This window comes from Lepidochelys kempii, chromosome 7 (genome assembly GCF_965140265.1).
Source record: "Lepidochelys kempii isolate rLepKem1 chromosome 7, rLepKem1.hap2, whole genome shotgun sequence".
In the NCBI taxonomy this organism is placed as follows: Eukaryota; Metazoa; Chordata; order Testudines; family Cheloniidae; genus Lepidochelys; species Lepidochelys kempii.
The window spans coordinates 117,537,454-117,552,752 of record NC_133262.1 but is presented as its reverse complement, the minus strand read 5'-3'; the positions used below and the strand labels follow the sequence as shown (position 1 = coordinate 117,552,752).

Here is a 15,299-nt window from a genome sequence, read left to right as displayed (position 1 = left end):
GTATCTGTGCCAACAGGAGAAGCTCTCCCATCAGCATAGGTAGCGTCTTCACTAAGTACTACAGCAGCTCAGCCTCATCACTGCAGCTGTGCCGTTGCAATGCTTTATGTGTAAACAAGCCCTTAATCTGACCATTCTATAACTGCAGCAGTTTAATGAGGATTAGAATGAAGATACAGTAAATTTAAGCATAGAAGAGGGGTTGTAACATTGCTGATGGTTTTCAAAATGAGTTTCAATATAAGTGCTATGGGTTTGCCAGAATATTACATATTTTGAGAGAGATACTGAATAGTCCCTACTGTACTGCAGTTATTATGATTGCTCTAGTCAAGTTAGTATTGGTAGGTGTTTTCTTCCATTGTCTTTTAAGTTTCTTTCAAATAAATCAGTTATATAAAATGGCCTCCTCCTGTCCCTAAAGTAACTATATTTTAATAGATTGCCATTCTTGAGTTCATGAACTGCTGAATAGGCTCATAGTTCTGAACTTTTAAGCCATCTCTGGTGAATAGCATGTTCCTGCACAAGGATGGTCTTGTGGAGAAAGCAAAGAACTGGAAAATAGGAGATCTAGGTTCCTTTTTCAGCTGTGCCACAGACTTGCCCTGTGACTGTTAAAGTTTTTCAAAGTGATGAGCAACTAAAATAGGGTCTTATACTGGGAAGTGTTGGTTAACCTTAATAAATAGTGATACCTATACCCTGCCTATAGTAATCATCTCACTACTTTCGAGGAAAGTTTATCATAGTGATTCTCAAATGTTTTTGCAGGCCTTCCGAGAAGACCTGGAATGTCTTATTCAAGAACAGATGAAGAAGGGTCGTAACCCAACTGGACTGCTTGCATTACAACAGATTGCCGATTACATCATGGCAAGCTCTTTTGCAGGTTTCTCTTCATCTCCATTGAGTAAGTGAACAATGTGTATAATTGCCAGTATTTTTCTAAAATTCTGTCTATATTGGGACCTCATCCTTTCAACAGAATTTTTGCCATGGTTTTTTTAATCTGTAAAGCAATACAAATTGTGGTCTTAAATAATTTTACTCTTAAACTTTCTCTGTCTAATATTTGGTATCAGAAAAGTTATAATTTCTAGAAACTGCTTATAGTCAATAAGTTCGCAACTTATTGCACCAAAACTAATACCCAACCTCATTATCATTTTACTATGATTCACATAAATAATAACATGACAACTAACCTAAAAACTTGGCAGCAATTTACCGTAGTACACTTGTCTTTAAAGTTTGATAGGAAGGAGGAACCTGTTCAAATGCATGATTAGATATTACTTTCATGCTCCTGGCAGCTGTTTTTTTAGTAAATAGCAAAGTGTAGTTATTTAAAAAAAAAAGATTCTTGCCAGGATCATGCGATCAAGTTACAGCCTTCACAGAAAAAGTCCTCTGGCTAATTTCCAAGGTTTGTAATCGTTGAAACCTTATTAAAAAGTCATATTCGTGTTAAACATTCATAAGAGTGTCTGAGTGTAATAGACAAATCTGTCTTTCTAGACTGTTCTCTGCATTGCCTGCAGACTTAAAGGTGCAAATGTGATAGCCATTTCATGAAGTGATTTAAGATGTATGGTTGAGAACATAAGAATGAGGATGCTTGTTAGACAGAAATTAAAAGGAACTAAATGCCTGCAAGCAGCATGAGGACTATTTAAAAACACCTTAATAGAGACTCAGACTAAATGTGTATCCCAAATCCAAAGAGACACTGTGGGCCAAAAGAATGCCACCATGGCTAAACAGAATCGAGGCTGTTATTTGCAAAAAGGGATCTTTTAAAACTTCAAGTCAGATCCTAGTAAGTATAATAAGAAGGTCCACAAACTCTGGCATGTTAAGTGTAAAAGAATGTGAGAAGCAACTTGCTAAAGACACAATAAATATTAGTAAGAATATTTTAAGTACATCAGAAGCAGGAAGGCTGCCAAACAGGCAGTGAGACCACTAGACAACGAAGGTGTTAAAGGTTCATTGAAGGAAGACAAGGCCATTGCAGAGAAACTAAACGAATTTTGTGTCTTCACTGCAGAGGATGTGGGGGGAGATACCTAAATCAGAGCTATCCTTTTTGGGTGACAAATCTGAAGTATTGTCCCACATTGATGTGTCAGTAGAGAAGAGGTTTTAGAACAAATGGATAAATTAGACAGTAATACGTCACCCAGGACCAGATGGTATTCACCGAAGAGTTCTTAAGGAACTCAAATGTGAAATTGCAGAACTACTAACTGTAGTATCTAACCTATCAATGAAATCAGCCTCTGTACCAGATGACTGGGAGGTAGCTAATGTAATGCTGATTTTTTCAGTACCAGGCAGATTGATAAAAACAAGGATCTGTACTGGGACCAGTGCTGTTCAACTTATTCATTAATGATCCTGAAAAGTCAACAATGAAGTGGCAAAGTTTACAGACTATACAAAATTATTCAAGGTAGTTAAGTCCAAAGCTGACTGTGAAGAGTTCTCTCATAGACTTTAAGATCAGAAGGGACCATCATGATCATCTAGTCTGACCTGCACATTGCAGGTTATAGAACCTCACCCACCCACTGCTGAAATAGACTACTAACCTCTGCCTGAGTTACTGAAGTCCTCAAATCATGGTTTAAAGACTTTGTTACAGTGAATTCACCATTTACACTGGTTTAAACCTGCAAGTGACCCATGCCCCAAGCTGCAGACGAATGCAAAAAACCTCCAGGGTCTCTGCCAATCTGACTCAGGGGGAAATTCCTTTCCAACCTCAAATATGGTGACCATTTAGACCCTGAGTATGTGGGCAAGAGTTATAGGGGGATCTCAGAAAACTGGGTGACTGGCGGCAACAAAATAGCAAATTGATAAATGCAAAGTAATGCACATAGGTAAAAATAATTCCAACTACAGGTATATAATGATGGGTTCTACATTAGCTGCCACCACTCAAGAAATATCTTGGAGTCATCATGGATAGTTCTCTGAAAATTTCTGCTCTGTGTGCAGCAGTGGTCAAAAAGCTTAACAGTATTTTAGGAACTATAAGAAAAGGGATAGAAAGTATAATGCCACTTGTGACAGGGTTGGGCCAGATGGCTACAGGAGAGTGATAGAAGGCAGATATATTAGCCCCAGGTTAAGCAGGTCCCTTTTCCTTGGGTATGGTAATGGGCAGTTCCAGAACAATCAGGAACTTACTGGAACCAATTAAGGCAGACAGGCTAATTAGGACACCTGGATCCAATTAAGAAGCTGCTAGAATCAATTAAGGCAGGCTACTCAGGGCACCTGGTTTAAAAAGGACCTCACTTCAGTCAGTGTGGAGCACGCAAGGAGCTGAGAGTGAGATGGCGTGCTGCTGGAGGACTGAGGAGTACAAATGCTATCTGGCATCAGGAAGAAAGTCCTGTGGTGAGGATACAGAAGGTGTTGGGAGGAGGCCAGGGAGTTGTAGCTGTCACACAGCTGTTACACAAAACACTATAGACAGCTGTGATCCACAGGGCCCTAGGCTGGAACCCGGAGTGCAGGGCGGGGCTGGGTTCCCCCCATTTCCCCCAAATCCCTATTGGATACAGGAGGAGTTGACCTGGACTGTGGGTCCCACCAGAGGGGAAGGTCCCTGGCCTGTCCCCCGACCCACTAGGTGGACAAGCAGAGACTGTGGGGATTGTTCTCCTTCCTTTTCCCCATGCTGGCCAGTGATGAGGTTAGCTGAGTGAACGGCAGGTTTGAGCCACTAGCAAGAGTGACCAAACTGAGGGCTGCCATGAATCTCTGAGGCAAGCAATAAGCGCAGGACACACCAAGGCAGAGGAGGAACTTTGTCACACACTATATAAATCCAGGGTGCACCCACACCCTGACTACTGTTTCGTTCCAGTCCCCCTATCTCAAAAAAGATATAGTGGAACTGGGAAAGATTCAGATGGTCAACAAAGATGATCACCGGTATGGAACAGCTTCCATATGAGAAGAAACTAAAAAGATTAGGGTTGTTCAATTTAGAAAAGAGATGATGGGGGGGGAATATGATAGAGGTCTATAAAACCAGGAATGGTATGGAATAAATAAATACAGAAGTGTTATTTACCCTTTCCCACAATACAAAAAGAAGGGGTTGCCCAATGACATTAATAGGCAGCAGGTTTAATACAAAGAAGAGGAAGTACTTTTTCACACAGTGCACAATTAACCTGTGAAAACTCATTGCCATGAAACTTTGTGATGGCCAAAAATATAGCTGGGTTCAAAAAAGAACTGGATAAGTTCATGGAGGATAGGTCCATCAGTGGCCATTAGCCAAGATGGTCAGAGATGGAACCCCATGTTCAGGTGACCCTAAACATCTGACTGCCAGAAACAGGGAGTAGAAGACAGGGTAGATCACTCCAACTGCCATGTTCTGTACATTTCCCCCTGAAGCTTTGGTGCTGGCTGCTGTCAGAGACAGGATACTGGACTAGACAGACCATCAGCCTGACCCTGTGTGGCCATTCTTATGTGTTGTGTTTTTAGGGGCCTGATTTTCAGCACTGTGAGCAGTCCCATCTCCCACTGAAATCCAATGGGAGCTGATAATACTCAACACTTCTATTGTGTGGCTTTGGACAAGTCACTTAGGGTCCAATTTAAAAAGTGAGTGGGAGAAAGGAAAATAGAACCCAAATGTCCTGACTACCCGTCCTGTGGACTATCCGCTAAACTAGATGTTCTCAAACTGTTGTCCTTCAAACATTTGTTAGTGGATTCTGAAAAGGTGGCTGGTCATAAGGTACTAACTCTTCTTGTTTCTGTCTGGTAAATCATATTAAAACACAGTATTTAGTATATTTTTAACTTTCCTAGTAGTAACTTTCTGTGTATTCAAATGTTGTAGTTGCCATAGGCATATTATGTATTTGTGAAGGGGAGAAGGAGTGGTCTTACCAGTCATAAACGAGCTAGGAGGTGTCCATGATACAATTTCTCTATTAAAATGTGTTCTGTGCTATTAAACAGTTTGCGAACTTTTGCAGTAGTTCTTATATCCTCCCTCATGACATCCCTAGAACTAACTACAGTGACTCAGAATGAGAAATCTATTCAAATGGCTATTCAAGTTTGCAAAGCCCAATAGGAGTGTTTTCAAACAGCCTGTAAACCTGATCTTAGCTCAGGAGGTCTTAAAACATTGGAATCTGTCCAGAGCACATTACCTTGAAGCAAAGGATAGTTCAGATCTGAGTGGTACTTCAAAGTAGTCCTCTGTCACTAATTCACCCTTCCTTCCTTCTCTCAAAATTTGGAGACTTTCATAATATTTTAGGGTATGGTATCTAGGGCCTTATATTACAAAGGTTGCTAAGGCAGTTCGAGAAATCACTAAACCTCTGCTGTAAGCGTAGTCTAATGCTATTAGCATTTGGCAGAACTGGGGTTCTATACTACTAATTTAAGTATACTGCTTTTGGAGAATCACAGAGAACTTAATTTACCACTTTTTTTTTTCTTTCAGGCCTTGGAATGGTTACACCCATCAATGACCTACCTGGAATAGACACCACCTCATTTGTTAAGGGAGAAAAACTTACTCGTTGTAAATTAGCCAGCTTGTATAGGTTGGCTGACTTGTTTGGATGGGCACACTTAGCAAATTCCTACATCACAGTGAGTATTTTTAAGAGTAAAACTGATTAGTTGCTTCTTTGTGTTTTTACCTGTATGTTTAAAATTAAACCATACAAAATTAGAATTAATTTTCCAAATGTTATTTAAGTAAATTAAATAATAAATCAGAAATCATTTTTCCTCCTTTTCAGGTAAGAGTAAGCAAAGAACAGGACCACATTCTAATCATTCCAAGAGGTCTGTCTTTTTCTGAAGCTTCAGCCTCCAATTTGGTATGTGCTTCACTTACATTAATAATAATCACAGAGACTTAGATTGTTTCCTGACAGTTTTGCAGCTACTGAAGTAGGATAGTGGCATCAGGTTTTTATTTACCTGTTCCGAAATTCACGTAAAATCATCTAGTGAACAGCAGATTAATTTTTGGGATTATACAATCGTCTGCTCCTGAACACTTCTGTCCAGTTTTTGGATCCACTTTTCACTGCTTTGGTTCCACTAAAGCTTTAATGTTGTCCAGCAAGCTTTTTGTATTTTAGCTGTGCTCCTACCTGGTCCACAAAAGGAAGTCAAATAGAATTTGTCAGCTACTTTATTAATATAACAGCAACCTCTTATCAGTAATATAGTGCTTTGATCTTCAAAGTACTTTGCATGTATTATCCACATGACATCCTTGTCAGGCATGAGACATGTATTATTATCCCCATTTCACAACTGGAAAACAGCAGAGTTAAGTAATTTGTTCGAGGCCAAAAAGGGAATTGGTATAAGGGCTCTTAATTCAGTGTCTAGACTACCAAATTAAGCATCTCATGGTGTGAAAGAACTGAAAAGTTTGTTACCCAAATAGTCATATCTACTGGTGAGTCTTGCTGACAATGTTTAGAAGGGAACCGAAGGTAGGTGGCACAATATGGTCAATTTCCAAAAGCAGAGCCAAAAATATAACCATAAGAACTGGATCTTATATGCTGCTTCTATTGCCTCTGTTACTCTTTCCTACCCACCCCTTAACAGTTTGGAGAGATTTTTTTATTTCCACGACTTTCATTTAAAATGCTTTAATGGCAGTTATTCTGAGATCGAATCTTTGTTTTCACATTAAATTGTATTAAATTTTCAAATTCAAATTTGAGAAATTAGGAGGTTTAATTTATAATATAACACAGTACATTAATAGGGTGTAAAAATATGTAGTTCATCTGAAATGTTCAGTTTTAGCATCTATTGCTCTTAACCATTTTAGTCTGAGCATTTATTTATAGGTATCTGTATGCTAAATATATCTATACAGGTTGTGCTTTGAACAGAAGCTTGTTATTTGAGGTTCTCTTGCAGGCTTTCTACTCCAGTTGAGTCTGCTTGGTGTGCTATACTACCAACTCTTCCTTTAGCTAAGGGGCAGCCAGATCAAAGAGGAATTTCTTTATCTGTTTATCATTATCTAGCCTTTACCTTTTTTAATGGCTATTTCCACCATCTGGCAAGATCTTAAACAGCAGGAGGATTTATATACTTACTCCTGGCTGCCCTAATACTTCTAAGCGTTATTTCACTGATGAATGTGATTTAAAAAAAAAAATCTTAGCTTGTTTAGGAGAGGTCAAACTAAGCACAAGTTTAAGATCGGATATGATCACTGCTAAATTGATTCTGTTTCCTCTCCCCTCTCCTCCCATGATGGTACCTACTGAGCTATAGGTTTTTTGGTTTGGGTTTTTTTGGTTTGTTCTTTTCAGTTGGTTCATGGCCAGTTAGTTATGGCCAACTTACAGTAGTTCCATGAGTTTCCTTTGTTTGATTGTTTTCCAGATTAAATTAAATATTTTAGGAGATGTAGTTGACCAGGGGAGTACCAATCTGAGCATCGACAATGCAGGATTCAGTCCACATGCTGCCATCTACTCCATGCGCCCTGATGTCAGATGTGTGATACACATACACACCCCTGCAACTGCAGCTGTAAGTCTGTACAGTTCCTAACGTGGCCTAAAGAGGAAACAGTTTCAAAATATAAAATATATTAAAGATGTATATTATGAATGTAGATCTAGTGTGTATGGATCAAACTTGCCTCTCCACAGTTTTATACTTGTGTAACTCCATTGACTTCTGTTCAGTTACACCTCTTGACTTACACCAGTGTAAGGGGCTTATTCTTCAAGATCCTGAGTGATCTGAAGGTGCTGAGCACTTTGCTGGAATAAGCCATGCATAAAATGAGTATTGGACCACCTCAGTCAGAGTGAAGGAAGAATATGTACAGTTTCGGCCAACACTTATTTAAAATCATCTCGGTACTACAAAATGTGTTCTAAGTCATGATGTAGATTACACTAATTGCATTTTTAAGAGGTTATATTATAAATGTTCTGGGTATCTCTCAAAAAGTTATAGCTAAACTAGAAGTTCAAAAAAGGGCAAAAATGAGTAAGAGGCTGGACTGAACTAACTAATGAGAGAAACAAGGAGATAAATTTATATAGCTGGCTAGAGATGAGAAAAGGAAGACATAACTGTTTACCAATATTTGAAGTGTGTAAACACCAGGAAGGAAGAAAAATTGTTGAGGGTTGATGTAGAGTGATGGGAATGAAATGAGGAAAAGATGCATTAATATCAATTGCCAGGGAAAACTTGCTTATGGTTTCATCTGTTATGTGGCATAGTCCCCCAAGTGAAGTGGTAGCAGTGCTCTCACCATATTTTAAACTAGACTGGATAAAGCAGTAGAACAGTGCCTACTCCGTATTGAGACTCCTCTTGTCTAGCTAGCATATAGCCAAGACTTCACTATCATTTAAGAATATAGGTGGGACAGAGTGGTTGTGATCCAGAGGTAGAGAACCCATGTACTGGAAAAATACCATTGGGAATAATCTCCCACTCGTATGGTAAACTTCTGGATGACCTAATAGTTCACTTATAACTTTGGAAGACTAACCTGGAAACTTGTGGAACATGGCACTTTTGCACAGAACCCTGGTTTAAATGTTTTTTTTCAGAATCTTAAAAGTGTTCAATTTGTTTGAAACAGGTTTCATCTATGAAGTGTGGTATCCTTCCAATCTCTCAGGAGGCTCTGATTCTGGGAGATGTTGCTTACTACGATTACCAAGGATCTCTTGATGAACAGGAAGAGAGAATTCAGCTTCAGAAGGTTCTTGGGCCAAGTTGCAAGGTAGTCAACCTTTATTCATGTTTTTCTTTAATCATTTGCATGTTCTGTACCAGTTTCTACCATTTAACATTTGTGTTTTCATTCACTAGTTGCTGGTCTTGAGAAATCATGGTGTGGTAGCCTTAGGAGAGACATTAGAGGAGGCCTTTCACTATATTTTCAATGTGCAGCTTGCCTGTGAAATACAGGTAAGAGAGATGATTCGTCGTTATTTAATTTCTGAAGGAAATACTTATGCCATAACGAGTTATTGCAATGGATAGACCTGACTCCATAGGGAGGAAGCTCCATTATTGCAAAGTATTCAACAGAATCTCTGCTATTAGACACAATATTTGTGTAAAACAGGAATAGTCAATAGGCGGATCATGGGCCAAATCTGTACTACCAGACGATTTTGAGTGGACCTCAAAATATTTTTATTTACTTATTATCATTATTATTTTTTTATTTTCTTCTTTGGAATCTTAGCCTTGCAATATCCCAACCAAGAAATTTGGACCTTGACAAAAAATAGACTACCGCAGTGTAGGAGTTCTGTGGAATAAAGAGGAGACTTGTTTCTGTTATAGAATGAAATTAAAAGCATGTTTCTGTTTACTTCCTTGTATGTGCACAATTAGCAATATCAAAACCACTCTGGGTATGAGAGTAAGTTGGTTTAGGCATCATGTGTTGGCTTTGCTGTAGAGCACATTGTGTTTACTTGAATGAGTTTGTCCCATGGGACAGTATCCTTTATTAGAAAGCTGTCTTGTAGTGCAACTGTCAAGGTTCCTTCTCCACTCTGAACTCTAGGGTACAGATGTGGGGACCTGCATGAAAAACCCCTAAGCTGCTTCTTACCAATTTAGGTTAAAAACTTCTCCAAGGTACACACTTTGCCTTGTCCTTGAACCTTATGCTGCCACCACCAAGCATGTTAAACAAAGAACAGGGAAAGAGCCCACTTGGAGGCATCTTCCCCCAAAATATCCCCCCAAGCCCTGTACTCACTTTCCTGGGGAAGGCTTGATAAAAATCCTCACCAATTTGTACAGGTGAACACAGACCCAAACCCTTGGATCTTAAGAACAATGAAAAAGCAATCAGGTTCTTAAAAGAAGAATTTTAATTAAAGAAAAGGTAAAAGAATCACCTCTGTAAAATCAGGATGGTAAATACCTTACAGGGTAATCAGATTCAAAACACAGAGAATCCGTCTAGGCAAAACCTTAAGTTACAAAAAGAGACAAAAGCAGGAATATACATTCCATTCAGCACAGTGTATTTTACCAACCATTAAACAAAAGGAAATCTAACGCATTTCTAGCTAGATTACTTACTAACTAACAGAAGTTCTGAGTCTGCATTCCTGATCTGTTCCTGGCAAAAGCATCACACAGACACAGACCCTTTGTTTCCCCCCCCCAGCTTTGAAAGTAACTTGTCTCCTCATTGGTCATTTTGGTCAGGTGCCAGCGAGGTTATCTTAGCTTCTTAACCCTTTACAGGTGAAAGGGTTTTGCCTCTGGTCAGGAGGGATTTTATAGCACTGTATACAGAAAGGTGGTTACCCTTCCCTTTATTTTTATGACAGCAACATTGCAACATGATACCATTTAATGGAAGTTATTTTGGGGACCATTAATATTTTGCCAACTAACCTGTTGAAAGCCAGGCAATCTGGGGGGAAATGCAGATGGATCTGTAATATTACAGGGCAAATCTGGAGTCCGTCTTCTCTAAATGCAGATCATCCATGTGAAACTAACAGTGCTTTCCATGGTGGACAGAGTAAACTTCAGGAGCTTGTGTCCAGGGGTGCATACTTGTACACCCCACAGAGCATAGCTCCATAAACGTTCCCTGCAGGGCTGAGCACAGTGACTAGGGCTAACACAGTTAGAAGAGCAGGAAGGTAACAGATCCATCACTCCTTACTCTGCATAGAAATGGGATGCAAAGTCTGTGGGTACCACTAGATCCTCTGTGGTCTGGTTGAAGAATTCCTTCCACCTCTGACCTTGTGGAGATTCACAACGCCCAACTCAGTTACTCGAGCTCAATGTTGGGATGAGAAAAAGAGGATTTTCCACTACAAGCACAAAGCGGAGGAGAATGGTGTATTACTAAATAAATTAAGCAGAATCCAGAAATCACTTGTTAGTGTCTTATTAAGTAATTAATCAGACTTACAGTTGCCTTTCTCGCCAATGGTAGGGTACATCTGTGTCAAGATTAAAGATATTTCTCTGTCTTCTACAGTTAAAAGTACATTGTTGAGCACTTAATAAATAATTGAAGTTTATTGCATTTACTCCTTTTAGAGCCATAATTATTAACTGATACTATCATTCATACAATAGAAATCATTCTCTGCATGTCTTAATGCAGTTGTCATAATTTTAATGAGAAGAAAAGTAACCTGAAAACATAATTGTAGCCAATTTTATGTTTACAATTTTTCCATTAAATTCAGACAAGCTGAGAATTCCACACCCCATAAAATTATCTATAAACAAGCAGATTACTGTGTGTATATTGTTGCAGGTTCATGCATTAGCTGGTGCAGGTGGAATAGACAATCTTCTTATACTAGACCTGCAGAAGTACAAGCCTTTCACACACGCTGTGGCAGCAGCTGGAGGAGGTGGAGTTAATATGGGCTCCCAACAAAAATGGAAAGTTGGGGAACAAGAGTTTGAAGCTCTCATGAGGATGCTAGACAACCTGGTAGGTACACAATTATAACAATACAAATGCAATCCTTGAGAGTTTTGGGTGCCTTTTACTCCTCAACTCTTAGGCCCTAAATCAGGGGTGGGCAAACCTTTTGGCTTGAGGGCTACATCAGAGTTCCAAAACTGTATGGAGGGCCACGTAGGGAAGGCTGTGCCTCCCCAAACCCTAACCCTATCAGCGCCCTCCCAATTCCCGCCCCTTGACTGCCCCCCTCAGAACTCCTCACCCATCCTACCCCCCCTACTCCTTGTCCCCTGACCGGCCCCCTCCTGGGACCTCTTGCCCCTGACTGCTCCGACCCCACCCCCTATCCAACCCCCCGCAAAGCCCCTTTCAGAATGCAGCCCTGCAAACATGGGTGGAGGACTCAGGAGGAGCAGGGGCAGCTGCATAGCTGGAGAGAAGCAGCGGTTTCCCCTTCCAAGCTCCACTACTCTCCGGCCGGCTGCGCAGCCACCCGGTGCTCCTCCTGAGTCCTCTGCCCGTGTTCGCCATACTTCCGCCACCCACACCGCCTGCCTGCTCCCCTGAGGCTGCAGGTGAGCCTCCCTTCCTGCTCTCCCCTGCAGTGCAGCCCCCTCCCGCTCTGGCGGCGCAGCGTGCTGAGGCTGCGGGGGGAGGAGCCGGGGACTAGCCTCCCTGGCCAGGAGCTCAAGGGCCCAGCAGGATGGCCCCACAGGCTGGATGTGGCCCACGGGCTGTAGTTTGCCCACCTCTGCCCTAAGTAAAGGAATTGTCTGTTTTGATTTTCTTTATAAACTTGAAAATGAAATATGTAAATGAAAAGTAGTTTTTATTGAATATTTAATATCTCCCATATCTGAACATTTGATTTAGGACAGAATATATAATATATATTTTTTTTAAATCTTTCTATTTCTGAAGCCTAACACAACAGAATAGTAAGAACTGGTTAAGCTAAAATTTCTGTCAGGACACTGTCACAAAGGTTAATAATTTCTCTGTATAAAGCTGTATTGCTACAACATACATTTTCAATCATCACCTTCGTAAATATACTTGGAAGCTTTCATTTTTATTTTGTTATGAATTGTAGTGTTCGTTTCTAACTTCTATCAGTTTTTATCTCTTTAATTTTTATGGACTTGGAAGAAATGAAGTTCAATACTAATTGTTCAAAATGTAACAAAATATTAATTTCAAATTAAGTTATTTATTGATAAAGTAAAAGCAAAGCAAAAGAGGATACCAGTCGCATATTAGTGTAATGTATTAGACTCAGACATGAATTACACTATGTGCTCAAGCAGGGAGGTTAGATGCCCCCTTGCTTTCCTGTGTGGACTACCTATATCACAGGTCATAACACAGCAACCAGGGTATCTCTCCCCGGGCAATTGTTCCCCCTTTTGCATGGGTGGGCAGGGAGTTGGTAGGCAGGAGTGAGATGTGGGTGGAGCCGGGGCTCCACTGAACATGCTGGCCAACACGGCTCAGCTGGCATGGAGGGGCAGGAAAAGGACTGGTAGAACTTACTTCTTCCTGTCCATCCTCTTACACCCCCACCCCCACCCCCAAATGGAGCAAGGGCTAAGCAGAAATCAGATGATGACTGTAGGTCACCATTTGGTCCCTGCTCTTCTTCTGTGCTGCCCCTTACTCAGGGCAGAATTCTAGAGGTCAGTTTAGCTCAAATTATATTGTTACTTTCCATCAGAAGGGAAATGTTATCTTTGTTGGCTCTTGAATGGAGGAAGGAATTGACCATTATAAACTTCTATAGATTATTCTTAATCTTTCCAGATTGCACTGTTCATAAGAGAAGTGGAAAGACTGTCAAATATGTGAAAAACTGCAGTTATATGAATTTTTGACTGTCTGCTATGATGCTGACTATAAAGGGTTTTTTATAAATCAATAAATGAAAAATATTTTGGAAAAGGATACCCCAAATCTCTTGCTTGGATGAGTGCAGATAGTTCATTTAATACATACACAGTGGTACAAAATTGCCATAGTTTCCTATTCTTTGGGCATTATTGGTTGATCTCTCTCTCTTTTTTTTTTTTTTTTTTTTTTTTTTTTTAACCTTCTCAGGGATACAGAACTGGCTATGCTTACAGGCAACCTCTAGTCAGAGAAAAACCCAGGCACAAGAGTGATGTTGAGATCCCAGCCACTGTGACTGCCTTTTCTTTCGAAGATGATACAGTTCCACTTTCCCCTCTCAAATTCCTAGCACAAAGACAACAGCGAGAAAAGACAAGATGGCTGAACTCTCCAAATACATACTTAAAAGTGAATGTGCCTGAGGAGTCTTGGAATGGAGAGACTAGTCCCAGAACTAAGATAACGGTAGGAAGCTATTTTTGATAGTCGGCTTGTTCTTACTCTACCTGAGAGAAAGTGAATTCTGCAGAGTTTATATCACTAAATCTGGTCCACTTACAAAATCTTTTTTAGCTGGATCATCTAATTAGTTAAAAGCTAGCAAACAAGAAGGTAGGCTTGTCTGAGATTGAATGTGGGAAAAGCTGCTGCACTGAGATGCCCTTTCTGTTTGGGGGAATTCTGGTGATAGAAAAAGGGATAGCTTTGTTCTCCACTCTTTGATTGATTTTCCTCTTCCTTATTGGTTCTTGTAATGGGAGCTTTTTTGTTGTTGCACTGCATCTAGCATGCAAAGAATTACCCATGAATCAATGGCAGTGTCTCTCATTTCCCCCCCTCTATGTGGGGGCCTCTCCATCCCCACAGGAGCGCTATTTTTTTCCAAGCTAAATCAATTCCTCCGTGCTTGTTGGGTCTAGGTCACTGTCACTATCTCTGTTCAAAGATAACTGATCAGGACTTTCTTTAGAGCCCATTAATGCCACCTGTTAACATATGTCTCTGAATGATGTGCAGGACTTCCTTCTCCCAGGACTAAGTGTGTCGCCTCCACCACATTCCCAACGAGCTAGGGGAGAGATCAAGTCTCTTGCAAAGCGGTGCCTAGTAGAGGTATCCCATTTGCTATACACCTGATCCCAGTTGCATAAAAGATTAAAAGCAGCAGCACCACCACCTGCTGGTAGTTAACCAATTTCACTGTTCCTTTAGTTTGATAGATATACCATCAATGGCAGGCTTATATTAAACTTTGCTTAAAAAGAAAAAATCCCAATACGAAACCTGCAATTAGCAGAGATAGGAGACTATAATACAAATAGAGTAACAGGGAGAGAGAACTAATTCTGGAGCCATTAGATGCTGCATTAATGGAATAAAAAGTTCAGTGGTCTTTATCCCTTTTATACAGGATTTTTGGTAAAAGCAATTCTTTCTAAACATAATCGTATTAATATAATTTTGTAGTTCTGTATCATTTTTCAAGTGAGCTTTTCAATTTTTTACAGTCATTTAGTTAACCTGCCTTGTGTGGATATCGTGAGGTAAGTATTACATCCATTTACAAGTTTGTAAACTGGGGCACAGAACAGTTTAATAAATTGGCAATGATCTCTTAGTGAGTGACTAGCAAAGCTGCTAATAAAATCCAGGAGTCCTTGTTCCTCCTCCTAACCACTAAACCATGCTCTTTCCAATGGCCACATTCTCCCCCTTTTTTCCAACTAACATCTAGACATTTTTCTTTAAGTGGATGAAAGCTGAAGACTCCTCCAAGATTAGTGGAGGAACTCCAATCAAAATTGAAGATCCTAACCAATTTGTGCCTCTAAATACAAACCCAAGTGACGTGTTAGAAAAGAGGAATAAGGTAAGAAAGGATTAATGAAGAAATCTGTAACAATACCTTGAGTTGTTTACAGGTACC

The 15,299-nt window shown here is 40.1% G+C and overlaps 1 protein-coding gene across 16 annotated transcripts in view; it reads left to right on the top strand.

The window, feature by feature from the left end:
• ADD3 (adducin 3) overlaps positions 1 to 15,299 on the top strand; it is a 189,641-nt gene that overhangs the window by 145,053 nt on the left and 29,289 nt on the right. For 15 of the 16 annotated variants that reach the window (XM_073354406.1, XM_073354410.1, XM_073354415.1 and 12 more), the window contains 9 exons: positions 775 to 913; positions 5,501 to 5,652; positions 5,805 to 5,885; positions 7,429 to 7,578; positions 8,654 to 8,797; positions 8,887 to 8,985; positions 11,330 to 11,512; positions 13,580 to 13,837; positions 15,123 to 15,242. In XM_073354406.1, the coding sequence (XP_073210507.1) occupies positions 775 to 913; positions 5,501 to 5,652; positions 5,805 to 5,885; positions 7,429 to 7,578; positions 8,654 to 8,797; positions 8,887 to 8,985; positions 11,330 to 11,512; positions 13,580 to 13,837; positions 15,123 to 15,242 (1,326 nt within the window). The remainder of the gene's footprint in view (positions 1 to 774; positions 914 to 5,500; positions 5,653 to 5,804; positions 5,886 to 7,428; positions 7,579 to 8,653; positions 8,798 to 8,886; positions 8,986 to 11,329; positions 11,513 to 13,579; positions 13,838 to 15,122; positions 15,243 to 15,299) is intronic. The other variant, XM_073354421.1, reaches the window with a different exon arrangement.